The sequence below is a fragment of the Chanodichthys erythropterus genome, chromosome 3 (assembly GCF_024489055.1).
Source record: "Chanodichthys erythropterus isolate Z2021 chromosome 3, ASM2448905v1, whole genome shotgun sequence".
Classification (NCBI taxonomy): domain Eukaryota; kingdom Metazoa; phylum Chordata; class Actinopteri; order Cypriniformes; family Xenocyprididae; genus Chanodichthys; species Chanodichthys erythropterus.
In genome coordinates this window covers 2,346,296-2,362,887 of record NC_090223.1, presented here as the reverse complement: position 1 = coordinate 2,362,887, position 16,592 = coordinate 2,346,296, and the positions used below count along the sequence as shown (strand labels likewise).

The 16,592-nt window shown below is 34.7% G+C and overlaps 1 protein-coding gene across 2 annotated transcripts; it reads right to left on the bottom strand.

Moving 5' to 3' along the window:
- Positions 1-2,850: 2,850 nt before the first annotated feature.
- Positions 2,851-9,483, bottom strand: LOC137016055 (uncharacterized). 2 transcript variants are annotated; one of them, XM_067380753.1, is made up of 4 exons: positions 8,667-9,483; positions 7,908-7,989; positions 4,207-4,524; positions 2,851-4,110 (listed from the first exon to the last, which is right to left on the bottom strand). In XM_067380753.1, the coding sequence occupies exons 2-4, from the start codon at positions 7,927-7,929 to the stop codon at positions 3,809-3,811; spliced, it is 642 nt and encodes a 213-aa protein (XP_067236854.1). In that variant the 5' UTR covers positions 7,930-7,989; positions 8,667-9,483; the 3' UTR covers positions 2,851-3,808. The 2 variants fall into 2 exon arrangements, with proteins under 2 accessions (XP_067236854.1, XP_067236853.1); XM_067380752.1 differs by lacking the exons at positions 7,908-7,989; positions 8,667-9,483 and having other exon boundaries at positions 4,207-4,576.
- Between the last annotated feature and the right edge of the window lie 7,109 nt (positions 9,484-16,592).

Genomic DNA, 16,592 nt, shown 5'->3' with positions numbered 1-16,592 from the left:
ATTTCATTGCTGTCAACAGACTGAGGTGATTTAATGACTACAAATATCTACATTTATTTCTGTCTTCATGCTGCATTTGTTTTTCTTATCATTATTTATATTTGGAAGAATTTACATTATTTATATTCTCTTATCAAGACATCAAGATAAAACACACAGTAACTGACATAATTTTTATTTTGGCAGATCAGCTTCTAGTGCAGTTCATCATCAGTGAAGCTCCTCCCACAACAATCACATCAGCAGTGAAGCTCCTCCCACACCACTCACATCATCAGTGAAGCTCCTCCCACAGCAGTTCATCAATAAATGCTGGAATATTCCCATCAGACGAGCATCAGAGCATCAGGAAGAGCTGAAATCTGCAAAGACTGAGTTTATTAAAGAGGACAGTGAGAACATGAGTGATCCAGAACCCTGCAGAATGAAACACACTGAAGATACTGAAGAACAAAGAGGTTGGTGTTTATTCTTCATTCATTCATGATGCTGAACAACATTCATGATAGAAAGATTCAAGCACTTCTGCACATTTAGAGAAACAGTCAAACTATGAAATGGTACAGAAGTTTCTTGTTTGTGTTCAACAAATGGTCAGTAAAAGGAGGTTTGAGAAACTTTCATACTGATTTTCAACGTCAAGTAAAGTATATTATTTTAACAGATTTATTTTATGTCACCATAATTCTGGACAGTTTTCAATATAGTTTACATAATTGATTTTTAAGAAGTAATCAGATTTATAGTTACTGATGCATTTATCATAAATTATAGAAGTTATTCATACTCAGAGCTCAACCCTAATCTGTGTCATGTGCTTGTATAAAAATCATGATAATGAGTAGAGATGCACCGGAACCAAATATAAAGAAACACTTGACTAAATACCGAACATGTTTTTAACACATTTTTTTCTGATTTATTTTGCAAATGTCTTCACTTTTGTATAACTTAAATTAGCTTTTAATTATTTTGTCTTGCTTTTCAAAGAAGAAATCAATTAACATACTACATTTTAAAAATATTATTTAACACTGAACATTTTTCAACATTCCAGCAGACATTTTACCAACAAAGCTCAATATAACTGAATCCTCTGGGGTCTGAGGGGGTTTTGGGGCAGAAGTTTTGACATGTCCTGATATTTGTGCTTTTATCAGTTTCTTAAAAACATTTTCATGTCTAAAGTCTGATTCCACTGTATTCAGCACAATGATAGACATGATAGATGATCGCACCGGCGCCTCCGTGTCATGCAGTAAACACGCTCTCCACACAAATATATGGACATGAGCCAGATAACAGCACACATTGAGTGAACTAGACTAACATTAGAGCGAGAGGATTGTAAAGTTACTACTGCTTACATGTTTCAAGTGACAAGCCATATTTGATGTTGATGAATGATAGGCGAATGTTTGGGTTCCCTGCTAAGTTTTTTTGCACCTAACCGACTAATCCAATCTTGGTCGATCAAGCCTCTTCTAGCTCATTAATGGTTAGTCGACTATTATGGGTCATCCCTATACAAAACTATATAGTGATTTATCTTTTGTAAGACACTCTTAGTGTCAGAATGGCTGTATGTGGCGAGGGCGTGAAGCATCATGAATAATGCTGTGATTCACACCTGAGGAGACAAAGACCCTCTGCTGGGCCTGTCCATGACGAATGTGAAGAACTAGAGAATGAATGTGAGGAGACTTGATGATTTAATGTGTTGTTTGTAGATTATTCACAAAATCAAGTTTACTTTAAAATAAGTAATCTAACTATACATATTCTATGTGAATATATAGTAAAAATTTTATTTGTTCATGTAATTAAAGCTGAATTTTCAGCATCATTACTCCAGTCTTCAGAGTCACATGATCCTTCAGAAATCATTCTAATATAAAAATGTATTTGATGAACAACATTATTATTTAACATAATATTAACTTTTAAAAAATAGACAATAGTGGCATAATTTGGGCTCCAACTTTTAGATTGACATTTAATTTATTTTACTGAAAAGCTTTTAATTATTAAGGGACTGTCACACTAGACCTAAGATGATTTGATACACAAGATGCCTTATATTGTGTTACATAATGACATAATTTTACAAAAGCCGTCCATTTCCGATAAATGTTGTTCTTTTGAATTTACTTTTTATCAAAAAACAGGGTTTTCAACATTGTTTCTTGAGCAGCAAATCATCATTTCTCACCACTCAAACATGGGATTTGTGCCTATAATGTTTAAAAAATAATAATTGGAAGATTTACCGAAAATAACATTAAACATTTATATATTTTTTCAGACCTGATGGAAGTGAAGGACGAGAGTGAAGAACTGAGTGAAGTGGAGGAGAAACATCATGTCAAACCAGGAGAAAAACCTTTGAGTTGCTCAAAGACTAAAAAGACATTTTTAAAGAAAAGAAGAGCCAAGAAATCTGCAACCTGCACTCAGTGTGGAAAGAGTTTCTCAACAAAACAAAATCTTGAACTTCATATAAGAGTTCATAGTGGAGAGAAGCCATTCACTTGTTATCAGTGTAGAGCTTTAAACAATTAGCACATCTTACAGAACACATGAAAGTTCATACTGGAGAGAAGCTGTACGCATGTGATCAATGTGGAAGGAGCTTCACACAATCAGCACACCTTAAAAAACACATGAGAATCCACACTGGAGAGAAGCCGTTCACATGTGATCAGTGCGGCAAAACATTTCCTGTGTCATCAGACCTGAAGAAACACCTGAGAGTTCATATGAAGGAGCCGTTCACATGTGATCAGTGTGGAAAGAGTTTCAGTTTTAAAAGTCACCTGAAGATACACATGAAGATCCATGCAGTGGAGAAACCACATCACCACAGTCTGAGATCATGGTAAGAAGTTCATCTGTATGTACTGAGTTAGTTTCCTAACAGCCACGAGCAACAGCACATTTTCACACATACATGTTTGGCATGGAAATTCAGTCAGTTTTTCACAGTTGAGTACAAAATATAAGAAGCATTCTCATAATTATGACTTATTTTCACATAATAATGAGAATTTATAATAATAGTCATAATATTCAGAAAATTTATCCCATAACAAGATACTTTCTTGTCATAATGACAGATTTGGTAATATTGAGTATTGTAATAATGATATTTTCATAATAATCAGATGAGATTCTTTCTCATAAGGATACTTTGTTGTGATAATGACATACTTTCTCGTTAAAATGACATATTTTTTCATAATTACGAGGTGAAATACTTTCTCATAATTCTTTCCCGTAATAATGGATACTTTCTTATAATGTTACTTTGTCGTCATCTTTTTTATAATAAAGAGATACAGTTGGCCCGAGCCGCAAGGAATGCAAGCCAAGCCGCCCTCCACAAAGAGGGAGTGCAGCCTCATGAAGAAGATCACAATGCTCACAAGCTCCCTCGAGAGCTGCCTGGGCATGCTGCACTCTCAAACAAACAACACACATCTGGTGTGTATCTCTGCCCGAAATGAAACAAGGACAGGGATGAACGCACTTTCTGAAATGCTGTTCGCTTGCCATAATAAATAGTTGGTAGACAGACGACAATAAATTGGCCAAACGATTTCACATGTAGTGCTTGCTGAAGACACAGAAGCTGAATGAGTGTTTTTCGGGTAGGCTTTATAGTTCCTGGTCAGTGACGTCACCCGCCTATGATGTTCTGTCACCCTATTGGACTGATTTCATACGTGCTTCATGATGTCTCTTTCAGGGAAGACCTTGCATTTTCCAACATGACAATGCCAGACCACATATTGCATCAATTACAACATCATGGCTCGAGTTGATTTCTTAGAGTAAGTTGACATCTCCACTCTCTGTTGTCATCTTCCTTCAGGAGTGTTGTAGTCAGAGTGATGATACAGTGATATGATGAGAATAATATCTGATATCTGGAGTCTGTCTTCAGATCAACACCAGCCTGATTCACCCACAACAGATGAAGTCCTTTAGAACGAACCCAATCATCACAGGAGAATCCAGCATACAACTGACAGGAGAGAGTCACAGAGCGACCTGGACTGATCTCAGTCTGTGAGGATGATGATGATGATGATGATGATGATGATGAAACTGAACACAAGACACAAATCACAGACTCTTCAATCATCATGTGAGTTTAAGGGAGAATCTGTCCTTTTTAAATTGATCACATGATCATAAACTCACCATGAAGAACATGCAGATAAACACGTGCATCAGTTCCTTGTTTTTGTCCATTCACATATTGTCTGCAGATGTAAGATCCATAATCTTCTTCTGTGACGTTCTTGATGTTCAGAGAGCAGTCAGACCCCAGACTCAGTCTCTCATGTCTCTCTGTGTCTTTCTTCTTTATCCCTAATTCAATCAGTGCAACTGCTGCTGAATATCTGTTATAGTAGAGCCATGTAGTTGATTTACAGTCAGAAAGATCATTATTACAGGACAGACGGACATTTTCAGCAGAACTGATGAACACATGATCATAATTCACTCCACTGGACCCTGAAACACAGTATATTTGATTGATCATTATGATATATTAGGGGCAGTTGTAGTCAGATTTACTAACAGCTTGCTCCAGCACAAACCCTCTTTTGGTGTTAAAATCTCCTGTCAGGATTTACTAAAGACACACAGTGAGAAATTAGCGCTGAAAAGGTGTGGACACAGTTATCTTTGCAGCTGAGCTTATTGAATATGCATTTGTAGGAGTTTCCCTTTCAGAAGCCCTGTTCAGTAAATCTGGCCCCTAATGGTTAGAGAGTCTGTAACCTGAAGGTCACAGGTTTGAGTCTCAGTGCCAGCAGGAATGTAGGTGTGACGAGTGAATGAACAGCGCTCTCTTACACACAACTGATGTGTTTTTGAGCAAGACACTGAAGCCCCAATCACTCCCCGGTGCCAAAAACAGCTGCCCACTGCTCCAGGTGTTTGTTCATGTTCTCGCAGCTATATTTATCTTTGAAATGACAAAAACAGTAACCTGAATATATATTGACTTTACCCTTTAAAGTTTTAATGTGGAATTAGTATTATTAGTTACCTATAAAAACACATACTTTAATAACATAAAATAATGTTGTATTTGAGACTCTTGTTTTCATTAAAAACATATTTGTATTTGGTTATGCAGATATGTTTTTCTTTTCTGTACTTTCATTCCCAGTGTATAACTGTTATAATGCATTCTTAGAACTTTCTGGAGACTTTGGACTTATACAATACATTGAAATAAAGTCACCGCAGTTTTTGCAGTGTTCATTTGTGAAAACATTTTATAAGATGGTGAGTTGTGTGTGGGGGAGAACAAACTCTTTCCGCTCGTGCCTTAAGACAACTTTTATTTTCACACACAGCACAGAGAAACAACTTTCTAATAAAGCGACTAAACTGCCTGTCAAGTGATAGTGACGTATAACTGACAATGATTTCTATCTCTTTTAAACTGAAATGAAAGGCAATGTGGATAAACATTCACAGCTACAATCAGAACATGAACACCACACAAAGATAGCTATAGAAAAAAAATAATAAATACATTTTGGATCAATAAGCTGCAGGAAGGCCACACTGCAGATAGATATGCATTCTGCATGTCGGCAAATCAAATTAAATTGGCTAAATTGCCTGTGCGAGCAAGCTTTAACTTTACAGCAGAACATTGATGCACCGAAAAAACAGTCAAAAATTAATTTACAGAATTGAATTAGAAAAGAATATACCATTCTAATAAATAACAATAATTAAAAAATAAATAAATAAATGAGATAGTCATAATCAAGTCACAACTGCAAAATGCCTGAAGTGCAGGGGAACATATATTCAACACACAATCCACAAACAGTTAAATAAGATAACCCAGATATTTTTTATATCTTTTTTTCATTGATTGTGTTAAACTGCTAAATAAAATAAATTGACTCAACTGCTGGAAAGGTGTCATTTATATTTTAAAAGGACACACCATTGAAATATTAATGTTGTTTCAGCATTAACTTTGCATCAGATGAAAACACTGTTTTATGTTGTCATTACATTTCAGTTATTCAACAGAATCAAAATCTCATTGTGATTATTTTAGTTGATTTAAGTGTTAATTCAACATCAGTGATGTAAAATCAACATCATAGTGTAATGTTGATTCAGCAATATTACCGTTGATTAATTTTGTTAAGTTCAATATTTATTCAGCAGCAGTGAACATTGATTCAATAGGATTAGTGTATATATTTAATGTGTAGCCTATATTGTGTATGTAGATAGATGTGTGTAGGGGTGGGTAGAGTATCCAAAAACTGTCCTCAAGTAAAAGTACAAGTACTTATAGAAATATGTATATTATATACTACCGTTCAAAAGTTTGGGATCAGAATTTTAATGTTTTTAAAATAAGTTTTGTCTGCTCAACAAGGCTGCATTTAATGCAGAGTACAGTGAAATGTAAAAACAGCACAGTTAAAACAGTAATATTGTGAAATATTATTATAATTTCAAATAATAATAATGTAATTTATTCCTGTGATCAAAGCTGAATTTTAAGCATCATTACTCCAGTCTTCAGTGTCACATGATCCTTCAGAAATCATTCTAATATGCTGATCTGCTGCTCAAGAAACATTTATTATGTACAATTGTACAAAATATTTGTGTACAATATTTTTCTTTGTATTTTTTGATGAATACAAAGTTCAAAAGAACAGCTTTATTTGAATATAATATTTAATTGAATATAATTTTTGTAACATTATAAATGACTTTACTGTCCATTTTGATTGATTTAATGCATCCTTGCTGAATAAAAGTATACATTTCTTTTAAAAAAAAAATAAAATAAAAATACTTATTGACCCCAAACTTTTGAACATTAGTGTATAATGTTACAAAAACTTTGTATTTCAGATAAATGCTTCTGTTCTCAAGGAATGCTTAAACTGTTTTCAACATAATAATAATCATAAATGTTTCTTGAGCATCAAATTATTATATCAGAATGATTTCTGAAGGATCATGTGACACTGAAGACTGGAGTAATGATGCTGAAAATTCAGATTTGATCACAGGAATAAATTACTTTATAAAATATTCAAATAGAAAACAGTTATTTTAAATTGTAATAGTTCACAATATTACTGTTTTTTACTGTATTTTTATTTAAAGAAATGCAGCCTTGGTGAGCAGAAGAAACTTCTTTTAAAAACATTAAAAATCTTACCGATCCCAAACTTATGAGCGTTGTAGGCTATGTAGCCAAAATACAAAAGTATGTTATTAAGACATTCAAATTATTATTATTATTATTATTATTATTATTATTATTATTATCATCATAATTAGATATCTTTGCAACAAACACAGAAGAGACTAGCATTATTTCTGGCATCTGTAGCCCAAATATCATTCTTTAGCTTTGTATAATAATAACTTCTACAGCTACATTTGAAAGAAGAAAGAGAGAAATCTCTTTACATGCGCTCGCGCTCATAACCTCAACATCTGAACACAAACAATGATCAAATGTACATTGTTGGATCTTCTTCCATCTGTTCTCCAAAATGTAATCAAATGTATATTTCTGCGGGCGCGTGTAAACTGGTTAACAGTGTCTATGCAAAGGCGTTCATTTTCAAGAAGAAAATGTCGCCGGCGCCGCCATTTGCACTACCACAAATTACCGCGGGACGCCGGGTGTTCATTTCATACTCTCTGAACAATGAGCACTTATTTAATGTATAAATTAAGAATCTCTTTTAGACTCCTGGCCAAGACAAGCAGCCACAGATATTCACACAATGTTGCTTAACAAAGCATCGATACAAATACAAATACTTAACATTTAAAAATCAAATTTTCTTTTACTAACTCACAAATAAGAGATTTAAACATACTCATTGACACCAGACTTTGCATCTTCAAATCATTTGGTGAATTATTCCGATCACCAGGTGGGGCACATCGAAAAGTTTCTTTCTAAAAAAACAAGTAGAAATTGCTTGAGTCTATGTGTCAAAAATGAGAATACAGCTCATAATTACAAGTTTTAAAAATTACAAATTGTTATAAATTAAGTTCACCATGATAATGAATATCTGGAACATAAAAATAGGTGGGTGCTGTATAGCCTACATTTGTTTATTTTTACATCAGTTACTTCTGGTCCTCTAATCTGATTGGCTGAGCTGTTAAACATGAGATATAATTTGTTTTGGGTATAATATCTAATGTCCAATCTTTGGTCTCAATTTGTTCTAGAACAAATAGATTTGGCTGAGGGCAGTTTCATAACTTTATATTGTTATATAACTTTTATGCTGTATCAAAGTGCTGCCTGTGTACTTTTGACTAAATTGCTTATTAACTTTTATGATGCTATTGTTATTTATTAAATATTTTTGTTCAAAAAATAATATTTTATATAAATTATAATTGTGCCTGCTGTTCTATAGAAACTACAAATTGATTTTAGTATGTACATTTGCTTATGGGTGTAGATCACCCTGTTGAGGTTTATTCTGAGATTAACCAGCTGACTGAAGTATTTAATATGAACGATTTTATTTTATTATTATTATTAAGTGAGAAAAGACATGAAACACCCCCCCCCCCATTTCTACAATCCTTAACTTCATCATAAGAATTGGTCTTACCAAGGATTGAGAGCGTTGAATGACGATCAGAGGTTTCAAGGTGGAGTCCTCACCAGCTCAGTCAGGGTCCGGTGCTCTTGAGGCTCGATGGAGTAAAGGAATTACAGGTTCAGATAATAGTCTTATGTAAAAAGTAATTTCACTCTGAGTCTTGTTTAGAAAAGTTTACGAATCGCCAAATACAATGGCTTTGGTTTAATAACAAGATACAGAATAAAAAATTAAAAAGAACATAAAAGCGAGTAAAGTCTTCACCCGAGGTGTGGCAATTTTCTGTTGTACAACTTCCAGTATATATAGTCTAAACACATCCTCTTTCCTGACATAAAACATCTCCTTGTTTGTCAAAGTACAAGATACAGAGGTCATCTATAGGTTGCACACGTGCAGCACATCTTAACACTTTTTACTAACTTGAACTCAACGACTTTCACACTAAATATTCTAGTTCTGCAAAAAGGCATATAGCTTGCATTAAAAATACACATTTCGGTTAACTTGTGGTAAACGCATACGTTAGCTTTGCATTAGTTCCTCTTAATACTTCTCCTTTCTGCAACTGAAGCATACATTGTGGTTAGCGTTGCTTAACACTTCTAAAAAATAAGAAAATGTAAAAGAAACAAAGAATACATCTTGGCCATTCTACATTTTAACCTTTTTGGCCTTTACCTACAAACATAAATGAAAAGTGCTAATATGTAATATGATATTTTGTATCAATTTGTTAATCTTTTTGTTTTTATTCAGCATTCCACAATATTATCAAATGCAAAATCTGACATTCCAGGTGAAAAAAAGTACATTTCTATAATCTACTTAAAGTGCTCTATTTTCATGCACTAATTTTGTACTTAATATACTAAAAAAACTTATTTTGTACTTCTTAAGATAATCTTAAGAACATCTAAGTGTACTCACCTGTGCTATTTTTAGACACCATGAAATATGAACTAAAATGTGCTTTTAATATTCTATCTCTGTATTTATAAATATATATTTAATTACCACTTGTAGTACATTATGGGTTCAAATACACTATAAGTGGTATCTAAATACAGAGATAGTATATTAAAAGCACATTTTAGTTCATTTATCTCAAAATAGCACAGTTGATACACTTAGATGTTATTAAGGTGATCTTAAGAGGTACTAAAGAAGAATTTTTAGTATATTAAGTACAAAATTAGTGCACGGAAATAGAGCACTTTAAGTATATTATAGAAATTTACTTTTTTTTTTTTTTTTCACCTGGGACATGCCATTATAAAGACAGTGTATCATTCCAATTAATAAACTTGCATCTTCTCTCGTCAAAAAGTTCTCATGCCCAACAATACAAATGCATTTTATACACAGGAATTATAGAGTTACATAACAGAATAAGGTTATCAACAGTGCAAAAGCTTTATTACTGACGACTCCTAGCCCGGTCCACATTTCCACTACTTTCATCAAGCTTGTTCCATGCCTCATAGCACCATCCTATGAAGATAATGCCCAGCAATATATAGATCAATGTGGTGGTCCAGAAAGCAAACAGGTACAGTGTCTTATTGCAGTAATCAGTGCCAGTGTAATTAGGCGGGTGAATAGAGTAGATCCAAACATTACCTGTAGGGGAGACAAGGGTAAATCATTTACTAAAAAACTGGAATTGGATATAATACTTTTGACAAATCTTTTTAATAAAGACCATCATGTAATGTATAAAAATATACATGGTCTTTAACCTGTGCATCCTTAAACAGGCATCTTTTTGAGTAATGTTGCTGGGCATTTTTGCTGTTGCATTGAGAATGGGCAACACATTTCGATCTAAATAGAAATTTGTTGCACATACTCAATGGGAAAGTGCCTAAACATCATTGCTGAGCAACACTGCCCAAAAAGTTGCCGTATCACCACCTTTAGTCTGCACTTTTCTACACATTCCTTGAAGAAATAACCTTGTGGCCAAGAAAGCAGCTTTATTATACATGAAGCCAGTTCCTCCAGTGGTCATCAGCTTGTTGAGATTGCATGACCAGCAGAACATTTCTACCCAACAATTCTAAATCCAAAACAATTTAATTAAAGTTGGCTAGGATATGCCTATGAATAATATATTTTTAAATAGCCAATGTTCAAAGTGGGGATAAAGTTGTAGTAAGTAAGTAAATATATTTATAAGGAATAGCTAAATGTAACTAACAATAATATAAAAATATTTAATAAAAAAATGTACAAGGCATATTCTTTTTAATATTGATAAACTTCATTCGAATGCTGTAGGCAACATCACAAAATACAATATAATATGCACTGTTAATATAATAATTTCTTAATTCCGTGCTTTTTCTAGATTAAAATTAAATATTATTATAATCTTATCCATTTCTGATAATTCCAGGTTGCTATGGTTGCACAGGTTGTTTAAACAGAAATATACAATGTTTTCAAACTTTTGACAGGTCCTGTATAAATTAGTGTAAATTTTATAGCTACTAAATGTAATAAGAAACATTTAGTATAATGTTCAAAACATTGTGTCATTTCGTCCACGAAATCAAACCAAAAAATATTTAATGCGCCTTAAAATTAAGAAATGTATTTAAATGCATGAGCAGGTCAATTTAATTGTAAATATAAGTGGGATTTTCTGTTTATGCTTTTAATTTGTTCACATTAAAATAATAATAATCATGGGCGACGTTACCAGGTGCTGAACTGGGCTGGGTTTCCCGATAACGTTGTCTCTTAGTGCGCTACGAAGACTCCAGAGGTAGACCTTAACTGAAGATATACTGTTTGTAGGCGTGTTCCCCGAACTATCCTTTATGAGGTTTCTTAAGGTTTATCTTCTTAAGTGCGACATTACTAGGTGCTGTCCTTGGCGGCGGTGCTGAATTGGTTGATATCGATGGCTCGAGAATCGATAATTCACTCTATACAGTCGCTGCTTCGCTGCGTTATGTGAGAAATCAGTGTTCTTTATAAAAAGAAGCACTTCAGAAGTAGAAATTGCATTTATCAGGACTCATGGGATGTTATAAAAGTAATCTAAATTGCAAACTAAATCTATATTGTAATTTATCTATATTCTGGGGGCCCCATCAGCGCGAGTTTAAGGCGACCGTTATTTTAGGACACAGTTTTAATTCCTTGGAGACGCGTCATGCAGCTGACAGACATGTAGGTATCGCGTTTATAACGTTTTTTTTATTTTTATTTTTTTTCTTCTTCTTTTTTAAATCAAAATATTAACAATCTTGTTAAATATATCATGAATTTTATGATATATTCAGATTGTAAAATATGTGGAAGTGAATGTGTTTTGTTTTGCGATGAGTTTGCATGGCAAGAGCTGTCGGATTTACGAAATCTTCCCCGAAATACATAAAAGTATGTGGCCGGTGAACTGGGAGAAGAAGAGAGTAAACTTTATTGTTTCATACACATTGCGTATCTGATATAAATAAAACACTTCATCAAATTATATAATTGAAAGGGTTATGGTAGACATAAGCGTATGGAATTTAACAAACTATAAATGTATTTTTTATGCAGTAGCCTACTTAATTCAAATGTGTATTTAAATGTCTGAAACCTAAAATAAACCTGATGAGGTTAAAAACACAGAATAGCCTAGTTGTGATACATGACAAGCGCGTCTGTCTCTGGCTCATAATCCTAATTGAACACTGGGTGTATTACAGCTCCATTATATTCGTATTGACTGTCAACAGTGATAAGGTATAGCTAAGAGTGGTCCAGACCAACCTTACGAAAGTATGACTTACAGAAGGCACACTTAACCAATAAAGTTTCGGGAAACACGTATTAACGTTACATCTTAAGGTATAATTTAAGAACGACGGAGAGTTTTGAAGGTTTCAGGAAATCCAGCCCTGGTACAGCTAATTTCCCGCATTCTGCTACATCTCATGCACAGTTAAGCGCGAGGATAAAACAGTTAATCGATTTAATGCCGTGCCCGGACGCCGTTTATCCCTTCACAGTGGCACTTGGGGCTATTAAATTATTATTATTATTATTATTATTATTATTATTATTATTATTATTATTATTAGGCCTATAATTGTTATTATTTTTCTATTCATTTTATCAATTTTTCATTTTTGCATTTGCATTGTATGGTCTGAAAATTGAATTGTGAAGCGTTACACGGACCACATATCGTCCACGTTATTTCCTGTGATAATAAAAATTATAATAAATATATAATTATATGATAATAAATAATTGAGTAAATAAACAATAAGCAAACTTAAACTTGTTTTCTTAAAATGTCTGCGAATAATTTGGAGATACAAAAAGACATTTTGTACCTGCAGAAAAAAAAAAAATAAATAAATAAAATCTTGCCTACCCTAACTCGATACCTGCGCTATTTATTTTGAATTTAGTAATTCATTATTAGGCCATTTCTAAAATAATAATAATAATAATATTTTTGCACACGGTCAAAACTAGCGTTGTAACAGCTTCAAGTTAATATAACACATAATATCTTACCAGCAATGTACCAGCAGAAGAGGAAAAGGCACACAAGTAAACTGCAGCCACATTGAAAGAAGAAACATCGAAGAATTTCATCATCTTGTATTTTAATGTCCGGAAGGCAACAAGCCAACAGACCGAGCACCAATGTAATCACACCTGACACCACCAGATAAATGGGAATATAGGGCTGCTTTGGACAGTCATGCATATATATTGCACCTGTGAAAAAAAGGGAGATGATAGGCTTGTTTATATGCCCATAATAAACTAATGTGCATAAAGATCTGAAATAATAAAGACATACCAATTGCTATCTCAGCGATAGGCAGGACAGTCCCGAAGAGTTTGGAGATTCCTGTGAAACATTGGTTGTAGACCATTAATCATTATTTCATGCATTTCTCAGTTTAGTAGTTGCTCTAGTTTTATCTGTTGGACAAGGTTTATGCATAATATTTGTGTTTGTATATCCTGCCATGAAGCCTCTAACACTCTAGCTATACTCTCTATAACTGTCAAGGCATTTTCACATTTTCATTTTCAAATCACCATTAATAACATAATTTAATGAAGTATCACATTAACATTTTACACACACACACACACACACACACACACACACACACAAAGTAATTGTGAATACTTTGAACCGGTGTGTTGAGTTTGGGTGGCGTGGGAATAATTTTCAATAAGCCTTCCATCGTCTTTACTTCTGGCCTGACAGAAAAAGGGAGAAAAAAACAACAACAACAACATATATTAGGCTATGTATTATTAGTGTGTGTATACACACACACAAACATATATGTGTGTGTGTGTATATATATATATATATATATATATATATATATATTAGTAGTAGTAATAGTAGTAGCTAACAGCACTTCCTTATTTTAACCATTACGTTTTCTTGCATACCGGCACTTCTCACATGTCCATAATTAATTGTATACATTCGCGTTCGGAGCTTTTATAAGCTGTACGAACTGAACGGATCAGTTGTCTGTGCAATATGACAGTGACTGAAGCCCAGTTGTTTAATTTTGCACGAGTGGCGCGCGAATCACTGTAGGCGCGTTCACCAGCGCGTGTTAATATTTGCACGGGCCTTTCCTATGCGACGCTGATGATGTTGATGATGAAAATGTGCGACCCATATAGATTCTATTGAGGGTAGTAAAACCTTATGGAGAAAGGTGAACATGATCTAAAATGCCATGCTATTTCTCATAATGCTATTTCTCATAACAAATTTTCTAGATAAAGAAAGAAAAAATGGTAATGAGGAGCCATCTAGTCTTACCTGTAATTATATTCTTATTGTAACAAATGCAGAAAGAGGGCTTTTGACAAGCCTGCAATATCAAACAGGCCACATTAATCCACATTAGAGGATTTAACATGCTAGTTCAGATTCTGAGTTCATAAGTGGATCAATAAATATCCTACAGAATTTGCTCCTCAAATATCACTATAAACACATTACGCCACCAAAAAAAGAAAAAAAAAAACGTTTTATTGGTTTTTATGGAAACATGTTTCACATTTTTTTTTTTTTTTTTATGGAAACTGATTAACCTGTAATTAATTTATTTTCTGGGCTCATCTTTTTGCCTGTATAGTATACATCATCAATAAGGTGTAGGCTATATCCTCCAGTATCACGATCTTGATGCATTAAACCACGTTAAACTTTGTCATGATTCACCTATAACCTGTGAGAGCCATTATACGCACAACATGAATCCATTCTGACTAAGAGTCTCTAATATCTGTTCTGGTAAAGCTAAAATAAAATTTAACTGATGAATGTAATAAAAAAGAAGTCAAACCTGAGGATGTCTGGATTCCTGCTGGATGTTATACAAGATGTGTCTTGATTCCTTTAATTAGTCTTTTATCACTGCATTGTGGGCTTAAATAACTGTACTTATGCTAAACAGAATGCATGTCAGCCAATCAGAAAAGATCTGTACAAGACTTCTGCTCTCTCTTTTTCTTTTAAATCACATGACTTTAAGGAAAAAAGCAAAGTGGCTCTGGGTGGGGGGGATTTAGAAATGAGGAAGACCATGAATTTCCTTTTGAGTAGAAAGGGGGAATCTGCAAAATTCAAGGTCCTTTGAGTAAATGTTTTACTGAAGATTAACATAAATGGAACAAAATATCAAAAGTGCATAACAAAAATGTGACAAAATACAAAAAGAGGGAACAAAAAACAAAAGCAAACATTCCAGTCCATCTTGGACCATCTTCAGTGAAGATGTTAGTTTAAAACGTTTTATTGGTGTTTTTCAATCAGAGAGTTATACAGCAGTTTCTCAACATATTGACCAAAGAGATCCAGATGTGATTAAACAAATGCATTCCTTACTCTGAGTCCATTACAACAAAATAAAGAAAAAAGAAAAGAAAAACATTTTTATAGGTATCGAAGAAGTGTTTTCTGTCATGGGTAGGTTTAGTGGTAAGGTTAGTGTAGGGCAATGTTTCCCAACCACATTCCTGGAGGCCCACCAACACTGCACATTTTGCATGTCTCCTTAGACCATGGTTAATACTGCAGTAATTAAGTGCCCTATAACTATAATTTTTTTTTTTTTTTTTTTCAGTTGACAACAGCACAAGTTCCCTTTCGTGGGATTGTCGACGCTGCGTGGTAACGCATTGGGAACCTTCTGCGTGATGTCGTCACTGAAGCACTCATGTATCTAACCAATCACGTAGCGAGACGTCAGAGACGGGTGACGTCACGGACCAGGAAACTATAAAGCATACCCGGATGCAGAGCACGCTAGCTTCTGTGTCTTCAACAAAGCGCTCTATGTTATCTTGTCTGTCTGTTGCGGTTTCTTCCCCCTGGAGAGAGGCATCGGCGCTTCACCTCTCTTCCTCCGAGGAGGTTGATGTGGTGAGCGTCGAGACTGGGGAAGAGGACCCACCATCCTCTTCCCCAGCATATGAGGAGCTCCTGGAGGTAGTGACCAGGGCTGTGGCCAAGTTAAAGATTGATTGGCCAGCAGAGCGGGCAGAACCGAAACCAAAAAGTAAGCTAGATGAGCGCTTTCTGCCCGCTCGGTCCCCACCCCAGCGTCGGGGTTTGCCGTTTTTCACGGACCTCCACACCGAGGTGTCAAGGTCGTGGAAAAGGCCCGTGCAGCACCGCGTATTCAGCCCCCAAACATCTGTATATAGTAATATAGTGGGGTTGAAACGGCACGGTTATGCGGCGATGCCCCGGGTTGAAGAGACGCTTGCGGGCTATCTCTCGCCCGAGTCGGCATCGTCACTAAAAGCCCCGACGTTGCCCACCAAGCCCTTAAGAACAACATCAAGCTTGGGCAAAGCATACACGGCAGCAGGTCAGGCGGCGGCATGCCTACACACCATGTCGCTGCTTCAAGCATATCAAGCAGACCT

Bases quoted from the DNA above. Each gene is read 5' to 3' on its own strand.
- LOC137016055 (XM_067380752.1), bottom strand. From the start codon at position 4,552: ATGATCAATCAAATATACTGTGTTTCAGGGTCCAGTGGAGTGAATTAT. The intron at 4,111-4,206 runs GTGAGTTTATGA...TCTTGTGTTCAG, and splicing joins TTATCTGCATGTTCTTCATG to TTTCATCATCATCATCATCA.